Raw genomic sequence first — 17,812 nt, 5'->3', positions numbered from 1 at the left:
ATTTTTATTAGGTGTGAAGTGGCAATGAAACGGTTTCTGTTAAGTCATTTAACGGAAAATGAGTCTAAAGAATAAAATGTTATTTTAGCCTATCCTAGGAACCTATAAATTATTTTTTAAACCACAGAAAGTAATTTGTAAATTAGGCCAACCAGAGACCAATTTTGCATTTATCACCTTTTTATTTTTTTGAAAAAAAGTTAAGATAAATATAACAATAGTTTAAGTGGCATTGTTTTAAATCATATTTCAACTAAATAATATAATTATATAACAATTCAATTTATTAATTGTAATATTTATATAGCAAGGAAATTTATTGTAATCTACTATATATATATATATATATAGTAGATTAGATATTAGATTAGATTAGATACGATACGCTACATGCATAGTGAAGACATCATATATGTGTTCAAGACTGTTGAATGCAGGTAACCAAAAACGACACCTAATAATTTACAAAAAAAAAAATAAAAAAAATAAAACGACATCTAATAGAAGATATATACGACAGAGGCACTTCATTTCTCAAAAACAAGAGTACTTGCAGAACATTATATATAGTATCTACTTTCATGTCTGAATTGAGGTAGAAGGAAGGTGACGTTTAGCGATGACTGATGACAGCATCCCAATTCAAAGTTCTAACATTCCGTTCTGTAATTCTCCATCGTCCCAAACAGTAATTCCCTTTTTACATCATTAATGTCTATTTTGATCTCAATGCTCGTTGCTCAATGATTATGAAACTACCTAGTTGAGAGTCTATTCATCAATGCAACACCACCAACCTTTAAATCTATTCAAGAGTTAAATATTTTTATGTTGGGAAATCTGATGCCACCGAGCCACTATCCTTCGTTTTATGAAAGAACAAGATATTTTATAGTGGAATTCCGACTTAAAATCAACTCTGTCAGGTTAAAGCATGCAAAATCCAAAACTCAACTTGATAGGTCGTATAGAAAAGCCCCAACAGATAAAACCTGAATCATCGTGGTCCGCACACCAAAAACAATTATGTAGGTATGTTTCATCTTTCTTTTATGATTTGTTTGAGATATAAAAGCCCAGTTAAGCATTTGGTAAATCACAGTTTAGTCTTTAAAATTATGTATTTTTAAAATTGCACTCCCTTACCCGCATGTTTAAATCACAATTCATTAAAAATGCACTTTAAATTACGGCGATTTGATTTTAAATCGCTTTTTCTTTTATTTGAGAATATCGTGATAATTCATTATTTGAGTCTATGAGACGAAGAGCATGTTTGAGATTGTGTTTGAAAAATAGAGCTTTTAAGTCAATAAATGTTTTTTTGGCAAAAACTTTATTTTTAAGCTTCTGTCAAAAGTGCGTTTTGACCATTTTTTTTACCCTTAAAAGTGCTTTCAATTTTTCTTACCAAACGGGTACCTTTTTTTTTTTTTTTTTTTTCAAACGAATTTTTTGAGTGTTAAACGTATTTTTAAACCCCTCAAACACACACTCAAACATGTCATAAGACTTTATTAATGTTGTTTGTCCTCACTCCTCCATGACCTTTTTCTTCAACAAACTAGTAAGTGAGACTTCTCACACAATTTATTTTGCTAAAAGTTGTTTTCAGTTAGTGGCCTTCCATTATAACACAAATCAAAACTTAATCCCGTGCACGATTCATTATCAGTGTCATTGTCAACATTACCATTATTAGTGAGACGGTTGAGTTCAGCTCCTTTAAATTATGATAGAAAACAAGGTTGAAGAAAGATGGTATAATGCTTAAATTTAGAAGCAGTAGAATTTGAAGCTGAATTGGGTTCTCTCACTTGGAACTTTTGGGCCAAAGCTGTTCTTAGGCCTATTGAGGTATGTCCACAGTCATAAACATAAATTTTTTGCATGCATCTAATCACTTGAGACTTCTTGTTCACAGCATATATTTTGTGTAGAGTAAATATTTGGTTGACAAGTTTCTAATATATATATATATACAATTCTGTTCTTGTATGCAATACAGAGTTTGAAGAGCAAGAGAACTGAAAGATGAAGGTTGAAAGAGATTCTGTTGGCCTTGTTACTCCATTTGCCAAAGCTGGATTCCTCAGTAGAATGTCGTTTTGGTGGTTAAATCCGCTGATGAAAAAAGGCAGGAAGAAAACTTTTGAGGATGAAGATATACCCAAGTTGTGCGAGGCAGATCGAGCAGAAAATTGTTATATGCTGTTCTTGGAACAATTGAATAGGCAGAAAAGACCAAAACCATCAATTCTAAAGGCAATAATCTTGTGCCATTGGAAAGAAATCATCTTAACTGGGTGTTTTGCTTTGTTAAAGATTCTTACAGCGTCTGCCGGCCCCTTACTTCTGAACTCCTTCATATTGGTTGGTGAGGGGAAAAAAAGTTTCGAGTACGAAGGACACTTGCTGGCAATATCATTTTTAGTTCTAAAGAGCATAGAATCCATATCACAAAGGCAGTGGTTCTTTCGAAGCAGGCTTATTGGCCTGAAAGTGAGATCATTGCTAATTGCAGCCATTTATAAAAAGCAACTGAGATTAACCAATTCTGCTAGGTTGAAGCACTCAGCTGGTGAGATAATGAACTATGTAACTGTAGATGCTTATAGAATTGGAGAACTTCCATTTTGGTTCCATGAGAGTTGGACGACAGGCCTCCAGCTATGTCTTGCATTAGCAATTCTTGTCCATGCAGTGGGGCTAGCAACAATTGCAGCACTGGTAGTGATAATTCTCACCGTGCTTTGCAATATTCCAATTGGAAAGATACAGCATAAGTTTCAGTCTAAGCTAATGGTGGCGCAAGATGAGAGACTGAAGGCAAGTTCTGAGGCTCTGGTCAACATGAAGGTTTTAAAACTGTATGCCTGGGAAACCCATTTCAAGAATGTTATAGAAAATTTAAGGAACGTAGAACACAAAAGGTTATCTGCAGTGCAGTCAGAGAGAGCATATCACTGCATCCTCTTTTGGTCAACTCCTGTTTTGGTCTCTTCTGCTACTTTTGGAGCATGTTATTTCCTCAGAGTTCCTCTGCATGCAAATAATGTGTTCACCTTTGTAGCAACTTTTCGCCTCGTTCAGGATTCAATTTCACATATTCCTGATGTATTGGGGGTGTTCATTCAAGCAAAGATTGCATTTGCACGTATTTTACAATTCCTTGAAGCACCAGAGCTGCAGAGTGCACATGTCCAGCACGATTGCAACATGGAGAGTGTGAATCACTCCATTTTTATCAAGTCGGCAAAATTCTCCTGGGAAGAGAATTCATCAGAGCCCACTCTGAGAAACATAAATTTGGAGGTTAGACCTGGAGAAAAGGTGGCCATATGTGGAGAAGTTGGCTCAGGCAAATCAACCCTTCTAGCAGCAATTCTTGGAGAAGTTCCAAAGATTCAGGGAACTGTAAGTTGCTAACTTGCTACTGCTCTTTTACTTATTTTTCTAGTTACAAAATACATCCCAACATTGTGAGAATTGTCTCTTATCCCATGTATTCCAACACTTCCATTTATTGAATATACAGATTAAAGTATGTGGGAAGATTTCCTATGTTTCTCAAACAGCCTGGATTCAGAACGGGACAATTCAGGAGAATATTTTATTTGGGTCTGGCATGGATAGTGAAAGATACAGAGAAACATTGGAGAGGTGTTCGTTGGTTAAGGACATTGAGTTGCTTCCTTTTGGTGATCTCACTGAAATAGGGGAGAGAGGAATCAACTTGAGTGGTGGTCAGAAGCAACGCGTTCAACTTGCTCGTGCTCTCTATCAAAATGCTGATATATTTCTCTTAGATGATCCATTCAGTGCTTTGGATGCACATACTGCTATGACCTTATTCAATGTAATCCCATTTTCCCAACACCTTCCATGTCTTCAGTATGTTTACTGTTTATGTGGAGTTCAATTACTGACTTCCATGACAGGAATATGTTTTGGGAGCGCTTTCTGGGAAGACAGTCTTACTCGTGACCCATCAAGTTGATTTCCTGCCTGCTTTCGATTCTGTTTTGGTTAGTATACTCTGTTTTTTTTTTTTTTTATAAATTTTTTATGTAATTTCTTGTTGATATTACTTTTATGAGTTTTATTTTCTCCACAGTTCATGTCAGATGGGGAAATCCAACAAGAAGGCCCTTACCATCGGTTATTGGCCTCAAGCAAGGAATTTCAGAACCTTGTTAACGCACACAAAGAAACGGCTGGCTCTGAAAGGCTTGCGGCCGTTAGTTCTGCCCAAAGACATGGAACAACATCCAGAGAGATTAGGAAGACATATGTAGAGAAGGAACTCAAAGCAGGTAAAAGTGATCAATTGATTAAGCAAGAAGAGAGAGAAATAGGAGACATGGGCTTCAAACCTTACATGCAATATCTGAATCAGAGCAAAGGGTTCTTGTACTTCACCATGGCCAGTATCTCTCACCTTATATTTGCGATTGGTCTGATATTACAGAACAGTTGGATGGCTGCTAAAGTTGATAATCCCCATGTTAGCACATCACGATTGGTCTTGGTCTATTTGCTGATTGGATTGGCCTCAATACTGTTTTTCATATTCAGATGTCTTTGTACACTTGCTATGGGTCTTAAATCTTCAAAGTCTTTGTTTTTAAAGCTATTAGACTCCCTTTTCCACGCACCAATGTCTTTCTACGACTCCACACCTTTGGGAAGGATACTTAGTAGGGTAAGCGTGGCAAACATGAAATGTTAATGTCCATATTGTTTATTGCCTAAAACTAATGTTTCTATGTGCTTTCTGTCACTATATGTGCAGATATCTTCTGATCTGAGTATCATGGATCTTGATGTCCCGCTCAGCCTTACCTTTTCAGTTGCATCTACCATAAATGTTTGTTCTGCTCTTGTAGTACTAGCCGTTGTCACTTGGCAGGTCTTGTTTGTCTGTGTTCCAATGATTTATCTCGCAATTAGCTTGGAGGTAATACAGCAAGAGGCCCTTTCTTGAATAACATTCCCTGGTAGCACTTCTCTTTCATATGCCATAATAATAAACAACATTGTTTTTAGAATTGCTTTGCATCAGTATCAGTTTAAACTCTTTAAGTCAAATCAGCAAAGTCATATTGCTAAAATCAAGAATAATAATGTACAACTTGTGAACTTTTTGGAAACTGACATTTATCTTTCGCTAGAGATACTACTTCGCCTCTGCAAAAGAACTAATGAGGATAAATGGCACAACCAAGTCTTTAGTAGCAAGTCATCTAGCTGAGTCTTTAGCGGGAGCCATGACAATAAGGGCTTTTGAGAAGGAAGACAAGTTCTTTGCAAAAAATCTTGACCTCATTGACACCAATGCTAGTCCTTCTTTCCACAACTTTTCAGCAAATGAGTGGTTGACCCAATGGATAGAAATGATAAGTGCAGTTGTTCTTGCCTCTGCAGCACTTTGCATGGTTTTGCTTCCTCCCCGAACTTTTAGCTTTGGTGAGTATTGGAATGTTGTTCTTGGAACCATGACCATTGCAGTCATTTAGTAGTTTACACTGACATCGAATTACTGACAGGACTTATGGGGATGTCACTTTCTTATGGTCTTTCCTTAAGCAATAACCTTGTCCGTGCAATTCAAATGCATTGCAGTATAGCAAATGACATCATTTCTGTAGAAAGGCTATATCAATACATGCATATTCCCAGTGAAGCCCCTCAAGTAATAGAAGGGAGCCGCCCAATGACATATTGGCCGGCTGTGGGTAAAGTGAAGATACAAGATTTGCAGGTCGGTATTATTGATTGCTTTAATGGTAAAACTATAAAAACAAAAGTTTAGCATACTGAGAAAGTTGATCTGAGAACAGGTCAGATATAGGCCCAATGCACCTCTCGTTCTTTGCGGGATAAATTGCACTTTTGAAGGAGGGCACAAGATTGGTATTGTTGGCCGAACTGGCAGTGGGAAAACTACCCTCATAAGTGCTCTTTTTCGTCTGGTGGAGCCAGCTGCAGGGAAGATTATAGTTGATGGCATTGACATCTCTCAAATTGGACTTCATGATCTTAGGTCACGTCTCGGAATAATTCCTCAAGATCCTACTCTTTTTAATGGGAATGTGCGATACAATTTGGATCCCTTGTCTCAATATTCTGACCAAGAAATCTGGGAGGTAATACTTAGAATCTTTTCCACTGAAAGTACCCATTGGACCTTCCACTATAACAAAACATGTACGAAGAAGTAAAATTTTTTCTTTCTTATCTAATTCTGCATGGTTGCAAATATGCACGAATTGATATTAGTTTCCGTTTGAAGGTTATTGAAAAGTGTCAGCTGCAAGAGACTCTTCAAGATAAAGGAAAGGGCCTAGAAGCCTTAGGTAAGGTAATTTGCAGTATTTGCTGAGTTTAAAATTATCTTTAATAACTATGAACCTGTTATTCAGTTGTGGAAGATGGATCAAATTGGAGCGTGGGGCAGCGACAACTTTTCTGTTTAGGGCGAGTACTTCTGAGGAAAAGTCGGATATTGGTGCTCGATGAAGCAACTGCATCAATTGATAATGCAACTGATATGATTCTGCAGAAAACTATTCGGACTGAATTTGCAGATTGTACTGTAATCATAGTGGCACACAGGATACCAACCGTGATGGATTGCAACATGGTTCTCGCCATTAGCGATGGTGAGTCACATCAATTACTTTTACCTCTCATCTAATTAACACTCCATATCTTTGTGCACGTGCCTTGAACGTCTAAGGATAACTTCCATAACTAAGTTATGCTTGGTAGCCCTTGTCTGTCTAAGGATAACTTCAATGTTAGGTAGTCTCATCTGAAAATCTTCATCCACAATTTCAGAACCGAGACTTTGACTTTTCTATGTAATCCTTTGCTAGAGTTGACATCACAATATTTATAATCAAAATGCAAAGGCAATCCTGCTAGAGAATGAACACTTATTCCTCAAAGGGAATTGTAATCTACCACTGAATTTCTTCAACTCTAGTGGTTAAACAGCACTATGAATATCTGAGCTTAATGTACATTCAAACAAATTAAAAGCCAAACAGAATTATGGAAAGTGAAAACAGATGTTTTAAGCAAATAACTTTATATTAAAATATTTTTGTCCGAATCTTGAAGGAAATGATTTCATTTCTGTTTCAGGAAAAGTAATGGAGTATGATGCACCTAGGAACTTGATGAAGAGAGAAGATTCGCTGTTCGGGCAGCTTGTGAAGGAATACTGGTCCCGTTCTGAGTCTACAAAACCCCATTGAAGCTAACAATAATTTCTTATGCTAACTTTTTTAATAAAACGGGAAGAAAAAAACAAAGGTTTTAAGTGGGAAAGCAGGGGAAAAAACTTCAGTGGAGCTCTAAAGAAAAAGAAAAGCATTGAGAGGCCACGTTCAGTTAGAAAACAAATTTGAAACCTCTGGTATTTTTTTATGATACCAGATCACTTGTATTCCTTGAGTATTTATACACAATTACACATAACATCAGTTACATTTGAATTGAAAAGCCTATACAATAAAGTGGTTGTACTAACTGTTACAATTTAAACTTTAAACATCATAAACACCTTCCTTCAGTTACCCACTCTTTAATCCAGCTACTGTTATGAATTTCAAATGTCTTATGTTACAAACTCATTTAATCCAGCTACTGTTATGTAACTCAAAAGTCACACAACATTTAACCTTCAATACCTTTCTTATCTTCAACGGCAGAAGTGAGTGAATGAGTATGGTTAACATCCCCCCTCAAGCTAATGGGGAGGGAACGAACCATGAGCTTGTCTCTTAATAGGAGGAAACGAGCTGATGTGAGACCTTTAGTAAAAATATCTGAGGGCTGATCTGCAGTTGATATATACCGAGCAACCAAATCCTTGTTAAACACTTTCTCTCGAATAAAGTGATAATCCACTTCGATGTGTTTAGTGCGAGCATGAAAAACAGGATTAGAGGAGAGAGATAGAGCCCCAATATTGTCGACCCATAAGCAAGGAGCCGAGAATAGGAATAGTCGAATTTCTTTGAGTAGCATACGAATCCAATATAACTCAGCCACGGTAAGAGCCATAGAACGATACTCAGCTTCTGTGCTTGACCGAGCAACAGTAGGTTGCTTCTTAGCAGCCCAAGAAATCAAGCACGGACCTAAGTATATTGCATAACCTGTCGTGGATTTTCTGTCATCAGGGCTTCCAGCCCAATCAGAATCACAAAAGCCATTCAATTTCAAAGAACCCTGTGTATAATACAAACCATAATGCAAGGTGCCCTTAAGATACCGAAGTACACGTTTGGCAGCTGTCAAATGCACTGAAGTTGGTGAATGAAGAAACTGGCATAATTGATTAACACTATATGCAATATCTGGGCGAGTCAATGTACAATATTGAAGAGCACCAACAATGTGACGGTATTCTTTGGGATCAGAAAGAGGATCACCTTGAAACTTGGAAAGTTTACTGCCTGAAACACAAGGGGTAGATGCAGGTTTGGCTCCAGCCATGTTAACACGAATAAGCAAATCAGTGACATATTTTCCTTGATGAAGATGGAGACCATGGGAGTCACGATTAGCCTGAATCCCCAAGAAAAATGAAAGATCACCAAGGTCTTTTAATGCAAACTCACATTTGAGTTGAGAAATAATAGCACCAATAGCAGTAGGAGTATTACTAGTTACGATGATATCATCAACGTATACTAACAGAAAAACACTTACTGAGTCACGATGAAAAAAGAACAAAGAGGTGTCCACACTCGAACCTACAAATCCAAGCTCCAACAATGCTTGAGACAAGCGAAGGAACCAAGCTCGAGGAGCTTGTTTGAGACCATAAAGAGACTTATGAAGTTTACAAACAAATTCTGGATGAGTAGGATCCTCAAACCCTTGAGGTTGTTCCATAAAGACTTCTTCTTCCAAGTGCCCATGTAGAAATGCATTGGAAACATCTAATTGGTGAATGGGCCAATTATAGTGCACAGCTACAGCAAGTATGAGACGCACGGTTGCAGGCTTAATGACAGGACTAAAAGTTTCTGTAAAATCAAGGCCATCAACTTGATCAAAGCCCTTTGCAACAAGTCGTGCTTTGTACCTGTCAATCGAGCCATCAGATTTCTGCTTAAGTTTGTAAACCCATTTGTTACGAATGATGCGATTATGTGCAGGTCTTGGGCACAAAGTCCAGGTCTTGTTGGCAATAAGAGCCTCAAACTCAGCTTGCATTGCAAATTCCCAATTCGGATTCCCTACTGCTTGTTTGTAAGTGTGAGGTTCTGAAGGGAGAACAACGGAAGACAAGGCAGTGAGTGGATGTTTTGTAGAAAAGAAAAGCTTGTAGTCAGGGAACTGTTTAGGCTTCAAAGAATTTGTTTGGGACCGTGTGATCATGCGGGTAGCAGAAGCAGGCAGAGGAATGGGTGGGCTGGAAGTGGAAGAATTAGCATGATCATATGGAGACTGAGAAAGTGAACTATCAGGTAATACTTCATCAGGGGTAGTAGATGAGATATGTGGGGATGAGGGTGACACATTATCAAAAGAAAGAGGTGAAGTATCCTCCGCAGGAGATAGAGACAATGAAGAGATTTGAGGAACCCAATCAGTAGCAGGAGTATTTAAATCAAAAGAAGAAACTAAAGGAACAGAAATACCTGGTAGGCATGGGCTGCTGATTGGGAGAGCTGCTGTTTGGGGAGTGGAAGCTGAGACCCCATCTTGTGCTGGAAATTTAGTTTCATCAAAAACAACGTGCCTAGAAATGTAAACACGATGAGAAGTTGGATCCAAACACCTATATCCTTTTTGATTTGTGCTATAACCCAAGAAGATGCATTTTTTGCTGCGGAAAGACAATTTGTGAGAATTATATGGTCTAAGTAATGGGAAGCAAGCACAACCAAAGGACCTAAGAGAGGTATAATCTGGATGACGTTGGAACAATGTGAAATAAGGGGAGTTATTATGAAGAACGGGTGTAGGCATACGGTTGATCAAGTAAATGGCTGTTAAGAAAGCATCAACCCAATACTTATTTGAAAGATGAGATTGAGCTAACAAAGACAAGCCGGTCTCAGTGATATGCCTATATTTACGTTCAGCAATACCGTTTTGTTCGGATGTATACGGACATGTAAGACGATGTAGTATACCATGTGTTTCAAGAAATTTAGTGAAGGCATGTGAAATATATTCACCACCGTTGTCTGTTTGAATTTGTTTAATTTTGCAAGAGAACAAATTTTCAACAAGACTCTTAAATTTCATAAAACAAAGCAATACATCAGACTTTTGTCTTAGAGGATACATCCAAGCAAACCGGGAATGATCATCAACAAACAAAACATAGTATTTGCAACCTCCTACAGAAACTATGGGAGAAGTCCACACATCTGAGTGAATTAATTCTAGTGGAGAAGTGGATCGATGAGTAGAAGCTGAGAAGGGCAATTTCTTGCTCTTGGAAACTTGGCAGGGTTCACACAAAGAATGACTTTTTGTGGAACCTGAAACTTGAAGCAAAGAGTGTCGTAGCAGATGTTGAATGGCAGCAGATGTGGGATGTCCCAGTCGTAGATGCCAGATATGAAGAGGCACAGAAACTCCTAATAAAGCAGTAAAAGAGACAGCAGTGGCAGCTTGACTAGAAGCCTTATTTTTCCGAAATTTTTGTAGAAAGATGGGGTATAGCCCAGCTCTACTCGGCCCTTGCAGAAGCACCTCCTTGGTCAGCATGTCCTTTATAACAAAATAGGAAGAGGTAAGTTTAAAGTAGCAATTGTTATCTTTGCAAAATTTCTGAATTGAAAGAAGATTGGTGGAAGCATTTGGGCAATGTAAAATATTTTTAAGAGACAATTTTGTATGGGGAGTAATGAGAAGAGAGGAACCCGTATTAGATATCTGCAACCCATTTCCATTGCCAACAGTAACATTTTCATTTCCCGTATAAGGCTGCTGTAAACTCAGATTCTCAATATCACCAGTCACATGATTGTTAGCACCACTGTCCAAGTACCAAGGTTGTTCTTCGTCAATAGCAACATGAGTATGGGCAGCCATTGCAGCTAGTTGAGAAGGTGGATGTCGTCCTTGAAAAGTGAAGTCCATACGATGGTAGCAATCCAAAGCTTGGTGACTTGTTTTTCCACAAATCTGACATGGAGGTCTATTAGCAGAAAAAAGTGAGGAATGACTTGAGGAAGGTTTACCAAGCATATGTTTTGATGAAGTTACAGCAGAGGCTGATTTGGAGAATTGTTGTCTGGGCATATGTTGTCTTGGTGGACCACGATATTGTGGTGAGAACTTTGTCTTCTTGCTATAATGAGGAGTCCGTGGCTTCTGAGCAAAGAAGGCGATCTGATTGGCTGCAGGAGGGACACTTTGCTGATGGATGTCAAGCATATGATCAAAATTCAGCAGCTCTTCTTGAAAATCAGCAAACGAAATTGATTGCTCACGAGTAACAAAGTTGAAGGTAGTGATAAAATTCTGGTATGAAGAGTTGAGACCTCCCACAATATAGGAAATCAAGTCCTCATCATCGACAGGCTTGCTAGCAGCAGCCAACTGATCTGCCAAACTTTTGGCAGCCAAAAGATAATCGGAACACCCTTTGGTCCCTTGCTGCATGGTTTGCAATTGTCTCTTCAAATGAGAGATATGGGACTTAGATTTAGGAGCAAAACGTGTTGCTAAATGATTCCAAACCTGATGTGAGGTATCCAATCCGTAAACAGTGGAAAGAACCTTGTCAGTTAGCGTGGCATTTATCCAAGCCAAAACAAATTGATCTTTCTTCTGCCAGACAGAATATTCTGGACTTATGGAAGAAGTGGGCTTTCCTTCCGCATCAAAAATGAATTGCGGAGGACAAGGCTCTGAGCCATCAACAATACCCAAGAGATCATGGGTACGAAGAGCCGGTAAAAATTGGGTAGTCCAATTTGTGTAATTGGGTCCATCTAGTTTGGAGGCTAGTGGAGTGACATTTGGTGGAACAAATGTGAATGAGGATGAGGCCATTTCAGAGGGATCAAAAAAAAGCGTTAGCCTAAAAGGCTCTGATACCAAGTTAGAAAACAAATTTGAAACTCTGGTATTTTTTTATGATACCAGATCACTTGTATTCCTTGAGTATTTATACACAATTACACATAACATCAGTTACATTTGAATTGAAAAGCCTATACAATAAAGTGGTTGTACTAACTGTTACAATTTAAACTTTAAACATCATAAACACCTTCCTTCAGTTACCCACTCTTTAATCCAGCTACTGTTATGAATTTCAAATGTCTTATGTTACAAACTCATTTAATCCAGCTACTGTTATGTAACTCAAAAGTCACACAACATTTAACCTTCAATACCTTTCTTATCTTCAACGGCAGAAGTGAGTGAATGAGTATGGTTAACACGTTCTAGGTTGTGTAATTAATGTATCTAGTTGTACTGAAATGCTATGCTCCTTCTTTCTATAGAAGGCAACAGTTATAATTAACTATATCTACTAGAAACTTAGAAGAACCCCACTATTATGAACAAAACATTCTCGACCATTTTGATTTTTAGATGTCTCCAATCTTGATATGAGTGGTTCATATTGAGAATGCAATGAACCATGAGAAACTCAAAACAGCTGCTCCACTTCTATGAACTGCATTCACCATCAACCTGATGCAGATAGGTTTATTCAACCATGATGACTCGTGAAAAACGTTTGAAGAGCCAGCTATGCATATATGTTGAACCATTATGGTGGCATTTATCTATCCTTTTCCTAAGTTAGTTTTGAAATTCAAGATAAACCGCAATAACTCTCTTACTTAATTTAGCATTAGTATTGAATTGAAATAATCATTAAATTTGGATCTATCAATAATTTTAAGAGTCACATTATATTTAAAAAATAAAAAAAAATACTAAAGTCATTCTAGCATTACCCACCGGAACAAGGTACATCAAAAGATATACATAAAAAAAGATAAGTAAATAACATAGTGGATGACAACTAAGCACCTATTAAACGCCTATAAAATACAATACTAATATTAGGCCCATAGCATTGATCCTTCCAAAGTGATTTGATCTCCTCCAAACTCTCAATTTATTTTATTTTATTTTTTAATTTTGAATCCATAGAAAGTTGAAACCATTGAGTTCCTATCATCTTTTTGTGGATGAGACCTAAGAGGTCTGTTTCTATCTTCAGAAAAAGAATGCTGAAAAGGTTTTCTATAATCAAAAGCTTACAAGTTACAATCATCGACAAAAGCTTACAATCATCGACACAAACGATCAAAAAGAAAAAGGAAAAAAGAGAATGATAATGGAAGAAAGCCACTGCTTTTGGTGGTGCATGGTTACTCCTATAGACTCCATCTTTTCGACCGAGCAGATGAGCCTTGGAAGGAATCTACAAGTTCTTCCCTCTTCCCCATAAACCCACATGCAGAACATTGATGGATGAAGATTGAAGGAAACAGCTGATGTTATGCAACACCACTTGCAGGGTCATTGGCACCATTGTCATCATCTCGATCAGGTCCATATCTTTTACTTTTAGAGTGGGATAGATAAAGCAAAGGATATCTAGTCCTTGTCTCCGTCGATCAACTTTCAAATCGCACCAGATAGGGAACTGGCCGGTGAATGCAAGTAAGAACGGCAAGGATAATTGTAATACCAGGCCATTACCATATGATCCGTTTAAATTGATGAGTCTGCCTAAAATTGCATTAATTGTTAGAAATTAATGCTAGAAAAAAATTAAAGGAACTAAATAATAATTGAAATGGAATTGGCTCCTCTGCAATTCAAATAAACCAGATAATATTCAGTTAATTATAGTGGATGAGTATTTTTGTCTTTTCACTCTTTGAGGGGACAAAAATACTCTTAATCTATAACTAACTGAAAATATTTTCTAGTTTAAATGAAATGGAAATGATACTAATTCAATAAAAAGTATGAATGATAATGAAAAGAAATAAAAGAAATCACTTCCTTTTTTTATTTATTTATTTTATTCAACTTCGGGAAAAGGAAAAGAAGACAAACAAAAAAACACAAAAACAAATTACAAAGAGGGTCTTAGCCACTCCTAATTCTTAAAGCCGAAAAGAAATGAGAGTTGTTGAGAATGCTTTCAAACTCTAAGCGGGAAGCGGCCTATTTTGCAATCGAGTGTGCTCGGGAATTGGCACATCTAGAGACCTTTGAAGTGGTCCAAGAATTGAAAAATGAGAGCTGCTTGCGACAGTCGACAATCACAAGAGTACAAGGCCAATCCAAGAAGAGGTGACATTGGTTGATGGCCAAGATAATAAGGAGGAAGTCGCCTTTCACAACAATAAAGGGGACAACAAGCAAGGTGGCAGAGGCCTCACCAAAAAAAGCTTTAGAGGGAGGTAATTACTGGGTGTGGGCAGCCAAAATCCAACCATTATGACTACTCAAAACTGCAGAAGCCACATTGAAGTTAGGACGAACAACAACGTCAAAATTCACTTTAAACGACCCATGAGGAGGAGGGGACCACTGGAGAGGAGTGCTTTGAGAATCAGCCCATGCCTTTTGAATAGAGCCAAAAAATGGCTTTATGACAAACTTGTGGGTCCGGATAAGCACCACCATGAATAAGACAATTTCTAGCCATTACAAACATGATAGATAGGAATTTTTTTTTTTTTGAAAAAAAGTTAAGATAAATATAACAATAGTTTAAGTGACATTGTTTTGAATCATATTTCAACTAAAGAATATAATTATATAACAATTCAATTTATTAATTGTAATATTTATATAGCAAGGGAATTTATTGAGAAAAACGTACACTAACAACATTAAGCAATTAATGCTACAAAACAAAATAAAGGTATTAAATAAAAATTCAAGAAGAAGAAGAATGACGTATTGTAAATTATTTCCTAAAGAAATAAAAAGCAATAGTTTCAGTATTAATTCTATATTTACAAACATGATAAATTAGGATAATTTGAATAAATAAAAATCAAGACAAATATTACTATACTTTCAGGGATATTGTTTTCAAATAGTTTGTGTAAATATTTTTAGTTAAATGAATTGCAATTGCAAATATGATTTTCTTGTTAGTATGTGTTTGTACTTTTTTTTTTTTTTTAATTTGAAAAAAATATTGAAATCAAAACAAACTGAAAAAGTTTGGATAGGAAAAAATTGTACAAATTAAATTGAACCTTTTTTTTTTCTTTTCTCAAGAAGAACAAAAAGAAAAAGAAAGATAAGAGAACCTTGTTGACAAAGATAATTTTATTTTCGTTTTTTGTAGTATGTGATGTTTTAAACTGTAATTAAAGACGGTAATTTTACCATGTTTAATGGAAGGGGAAGCAGTGTTCGAGTGAAACTGTGAAAGTGTGAAACATGGTGCATTAAACGTAATTTTTGATTGTTTTTAACTTAAGGGACACATGTCACAATTATTTAAGTATGCCATTTGTCGCCCTCCTGTTTAAAACTCCCTAATTATATATGATAGTAGATTGGATATTAGATATTAGATTAGATTAGATTAGATATTAGATTAGATTAGAATATTGTCCCCGAGAGGTAGTTCAATCAGCTAAAACCACGCTTAATGAAGCGGAAGTCATTAATTCGAATCCCCTTCTCCCCTCTTGTGGCATCTAATAATTTACACAAAAAAAAAAAAAAAAAAACACCGACATCTAAAAGAAGATATATACGACAGAGGCACTTCATTTCTCAAAAACAAAAGTACTTGCAGAACATTATATGTGGTATCTACTCGATCTCATGATTCTCATGTCTGAATTGAGATAGAAAGAAGGTGACGTGAGCCATGACAGCATCCCACTTCAAAGTTCTAGCATTCCGTTCTGTAATTCTCCACCTTCCCAAACAGTAATTCCATTTTTATATCGTTCATGTCTATTTTGATCTCAATGCTTATTGCTCAATGATTATGAAACTACCTAGTTAAGAATCTATTCATCAATGCAACATCACCAACCTTTAAATCTATTCAAGAGTTAAATATTTTTATGTTGGGAAATCTGATGCCACCGAGCCACTATCCTTTGTTTCATCAAAGAACAAGATATTTTATAGTGGAATTCCGACTTAAAATCAACTCAAAAACTCAACTTGATAGGTCGGGTAGAGAATCCCCAATAGATAAAACCTGAATCATTGTGGTCAGCACTCCCTTGCCTGCATTTTTAAATCACAATTCATTAAAATCGCACTTCAAATTACTGTGATTTGATTTTAAATCGCTTTTTCTGTTATTTGAGAATATCCATAACAGAGAATATCCTGATAATTGATTACTTCAGTCTATGAGGCTAAAAGCATGTTTGAGATTGTGTTTAAAAAATTGAGCTTTTAAGTCAAAAAATACTTTTTGGCAAAAGCTTCATTTTTAAACTTTTGTTAAAAGTGCATTTTAGCCATTTTTTGGGCTTTTTAGACCCTTAAAAGCGCTTTTAATTTTTCTTACCAAACGGGTTTTTTTTTTTTTTTAAACAGATTTTTTGAGTGTTAAATGCACTTTTAAGGCTCCTCAAACAAACACCAAAACAGGCCACGATACGTTTCCATTACGGCCTACATTATCTCAAGATTCTCAACATCGTTATTAATGTTGGTGGTCCTCCAGGACCTTTGTCTTCAACAAACTAGTAAGTGAGACTTCTCACACCATTTATTTTGCTAAAAGTTGTTTTCATTTAGTGGCCTTCCATTTTAACACAAATCAAAACTTGGTCCCGTGCACGATTCATTATCAGTGTCATTGTCAACATTACCATTATTAGTGAGACGGTTGAGTTCAGCTCCTTTAAATTATGATAGAAAACAAGGTTGAAGAAAGATGGTATAATGCTTAAATTTAGAAGCAGTAGAATTTGAAGCTGAATTGGGTTCTCTCACTTGGAACTTTTGCACCAAAGCTGTTCTTAGGCCTATTGAGGTATGTCCACAGTCATAAACATAAATTTTTTGCATGCATCTAATCACTTGAGACTTCTTGTTCACAGTATATATTTTGTGTAGAGTAAATATTTGGTTGACAAGTTTCTAATATATATACACAATTCCGTTCTTGTATGCAATACAGAGTTTAAAGAGCAAGAGAACTGAAAGATGAAGGTTGAAAGAGATTCTGTTGGACTTGTTACTCCATTTGCCAAAGCTGGATTCGTGAGCAGAATGTCGTTTTGGTGGTTAAATCCGTTGATGAAAAAAGGCAGGAAGAAAACTCTTGAGGATGTAGATATACCCAAGTTGCGCGAGGCAGATCGAGCAGAAAATTGTTATATGCTGTTCTTGGAACAATTGAATAAGCAGAAAAGAGCAAAACCATCAATTTTAAAGGCAATAATCTTGTGCCATTGGAAAGAAATCATCTTAACTGGGTGTTTTGCTTTGTTAAAGATTCTTACAGCGTCTGCCGGCCCCTTACTTCTGAACTCCTTCATATTGGTTGGTGAGGGGAAAAAAAGTTTCAAGTACGAAGGACACTTGCTGGCAATATCATTTTTATTTATAAAGAGCATAGAATCCATATCACAGAGGCAATGGTTCTTCCGAAGCAGGCTTATTGGCCTGAAAGTGAGATCATTGCTAATTGCAGCCATTTATAAAAAGCAACTGAGATTAACCAATTCAGCTAGGTTGAAGCACTCAGCTGGTGAGATAATGAACTATGTAACTGTAGATGCTTATAGAATTGGAGAACTTCCATTTTGGTTCCATGAGAGTTGGACGACAGGCCTCCAGCTATGTCTTG

The 17,812-nt window shown here is 36.7% G+C and overlaps 2 protein-coding genes across 2 annotated transcripts in view; both read left to right on the top strand.

The window, feature by feature from the left end:
• Nucleotides 1-1,775: 1,775 nt before the first annotated feature.
• Nucleotides 1,776-7,384, top strand: LOC132167116 (ABC transporter C family member 10-like). Its single transcript, XM_059578014.1, has 12 exons — nucleotides 1,776-1,857; nucleotides 2,009-3,417; nucleotides 3,539-3,859; nucleotides 3,942-4,028; nucleotides 4,118-4,705; nucleotides 4,796-4,960; nucleotides 5,175-5,469; nucleotides 5,550-5,764; nucleotides 5,844-6,149; nucleotides 6,296-6,359; nucleotides 6,426-6,665; nucleotides 7,153-7,384. Exons 2-12 carry the CDS (start codon nucleotides 2,035-2,037, stop codon nucleotides 7,263-7,265), a joined length of 3,777 nt encoding a protein of 1,258 aa, XP_059433997.1. The 5' UTR covers nucleotides 1,776-1,857; nucleotides 2,009-2,034; the 3' UTR covers nucleotides 7,266-7,384.
• Nucleotides 7,385-17,166: 9,782 nt separating this feature from the next.
• LOC132191886 (ABC transporter C family member 10-like) overlaps nucleotides 17,167-17,812 on the top strand; it is a 3,125-nt gene continuing 2,479 nt past the window's right edge. Inside the window, exon 1 of the mRNA XM_059607010.1 lies at nucleotides 17,167-17,730. Within this exon, the coding sequence (XP_059462993.1) occupies nucleotides 17,167-17,730 (564 nt within the window). The remainder of the gene's footprint in view (nucleotides 17,731-17,812) is intronic.

This window comes from Corylus avellana, chromosome ca1 (assembly GCF_901000735.1).
Source record: "Corylus avellana chromosome ca1, CavTom2PMs-1.0".
Lineage (NCBI taxonomy): Eukaryota > Viridiplantae > Streptophyta > Magnoliopsida > Fagales > Betulaceae > Corylus > Corylus avellana.
Note: the sequence above shows the minus strand (reverse complement) of the source record. Positions and strands in the feature narration are given on the sequence as shown.

Bases quoted from the DNA above. Each gene is read 5' to 3' on its own strand.
- LOC132167116 (XM_059578014.1), top strand. From the start codon at position 2,035: ATGAAGGTTGAAAGAGATTCTGTTGGCCTTGTTACTCCATTTGCCAAA. The intron at 5,765-5,843 runs GTCGGTATTATT...ATCTGAGAACAG, and splicing joins TGAAGATACAAGATTTGCAG to GTCAGATATAGGCCCAATGC. The intron at 6,666-7,152 runs GTGAGTCACATC...TTTCTGTTTCAG, and splicing joins GGTTCTCGCCATTAGCGATG to GAAAAGTAATGGAGTATGAT.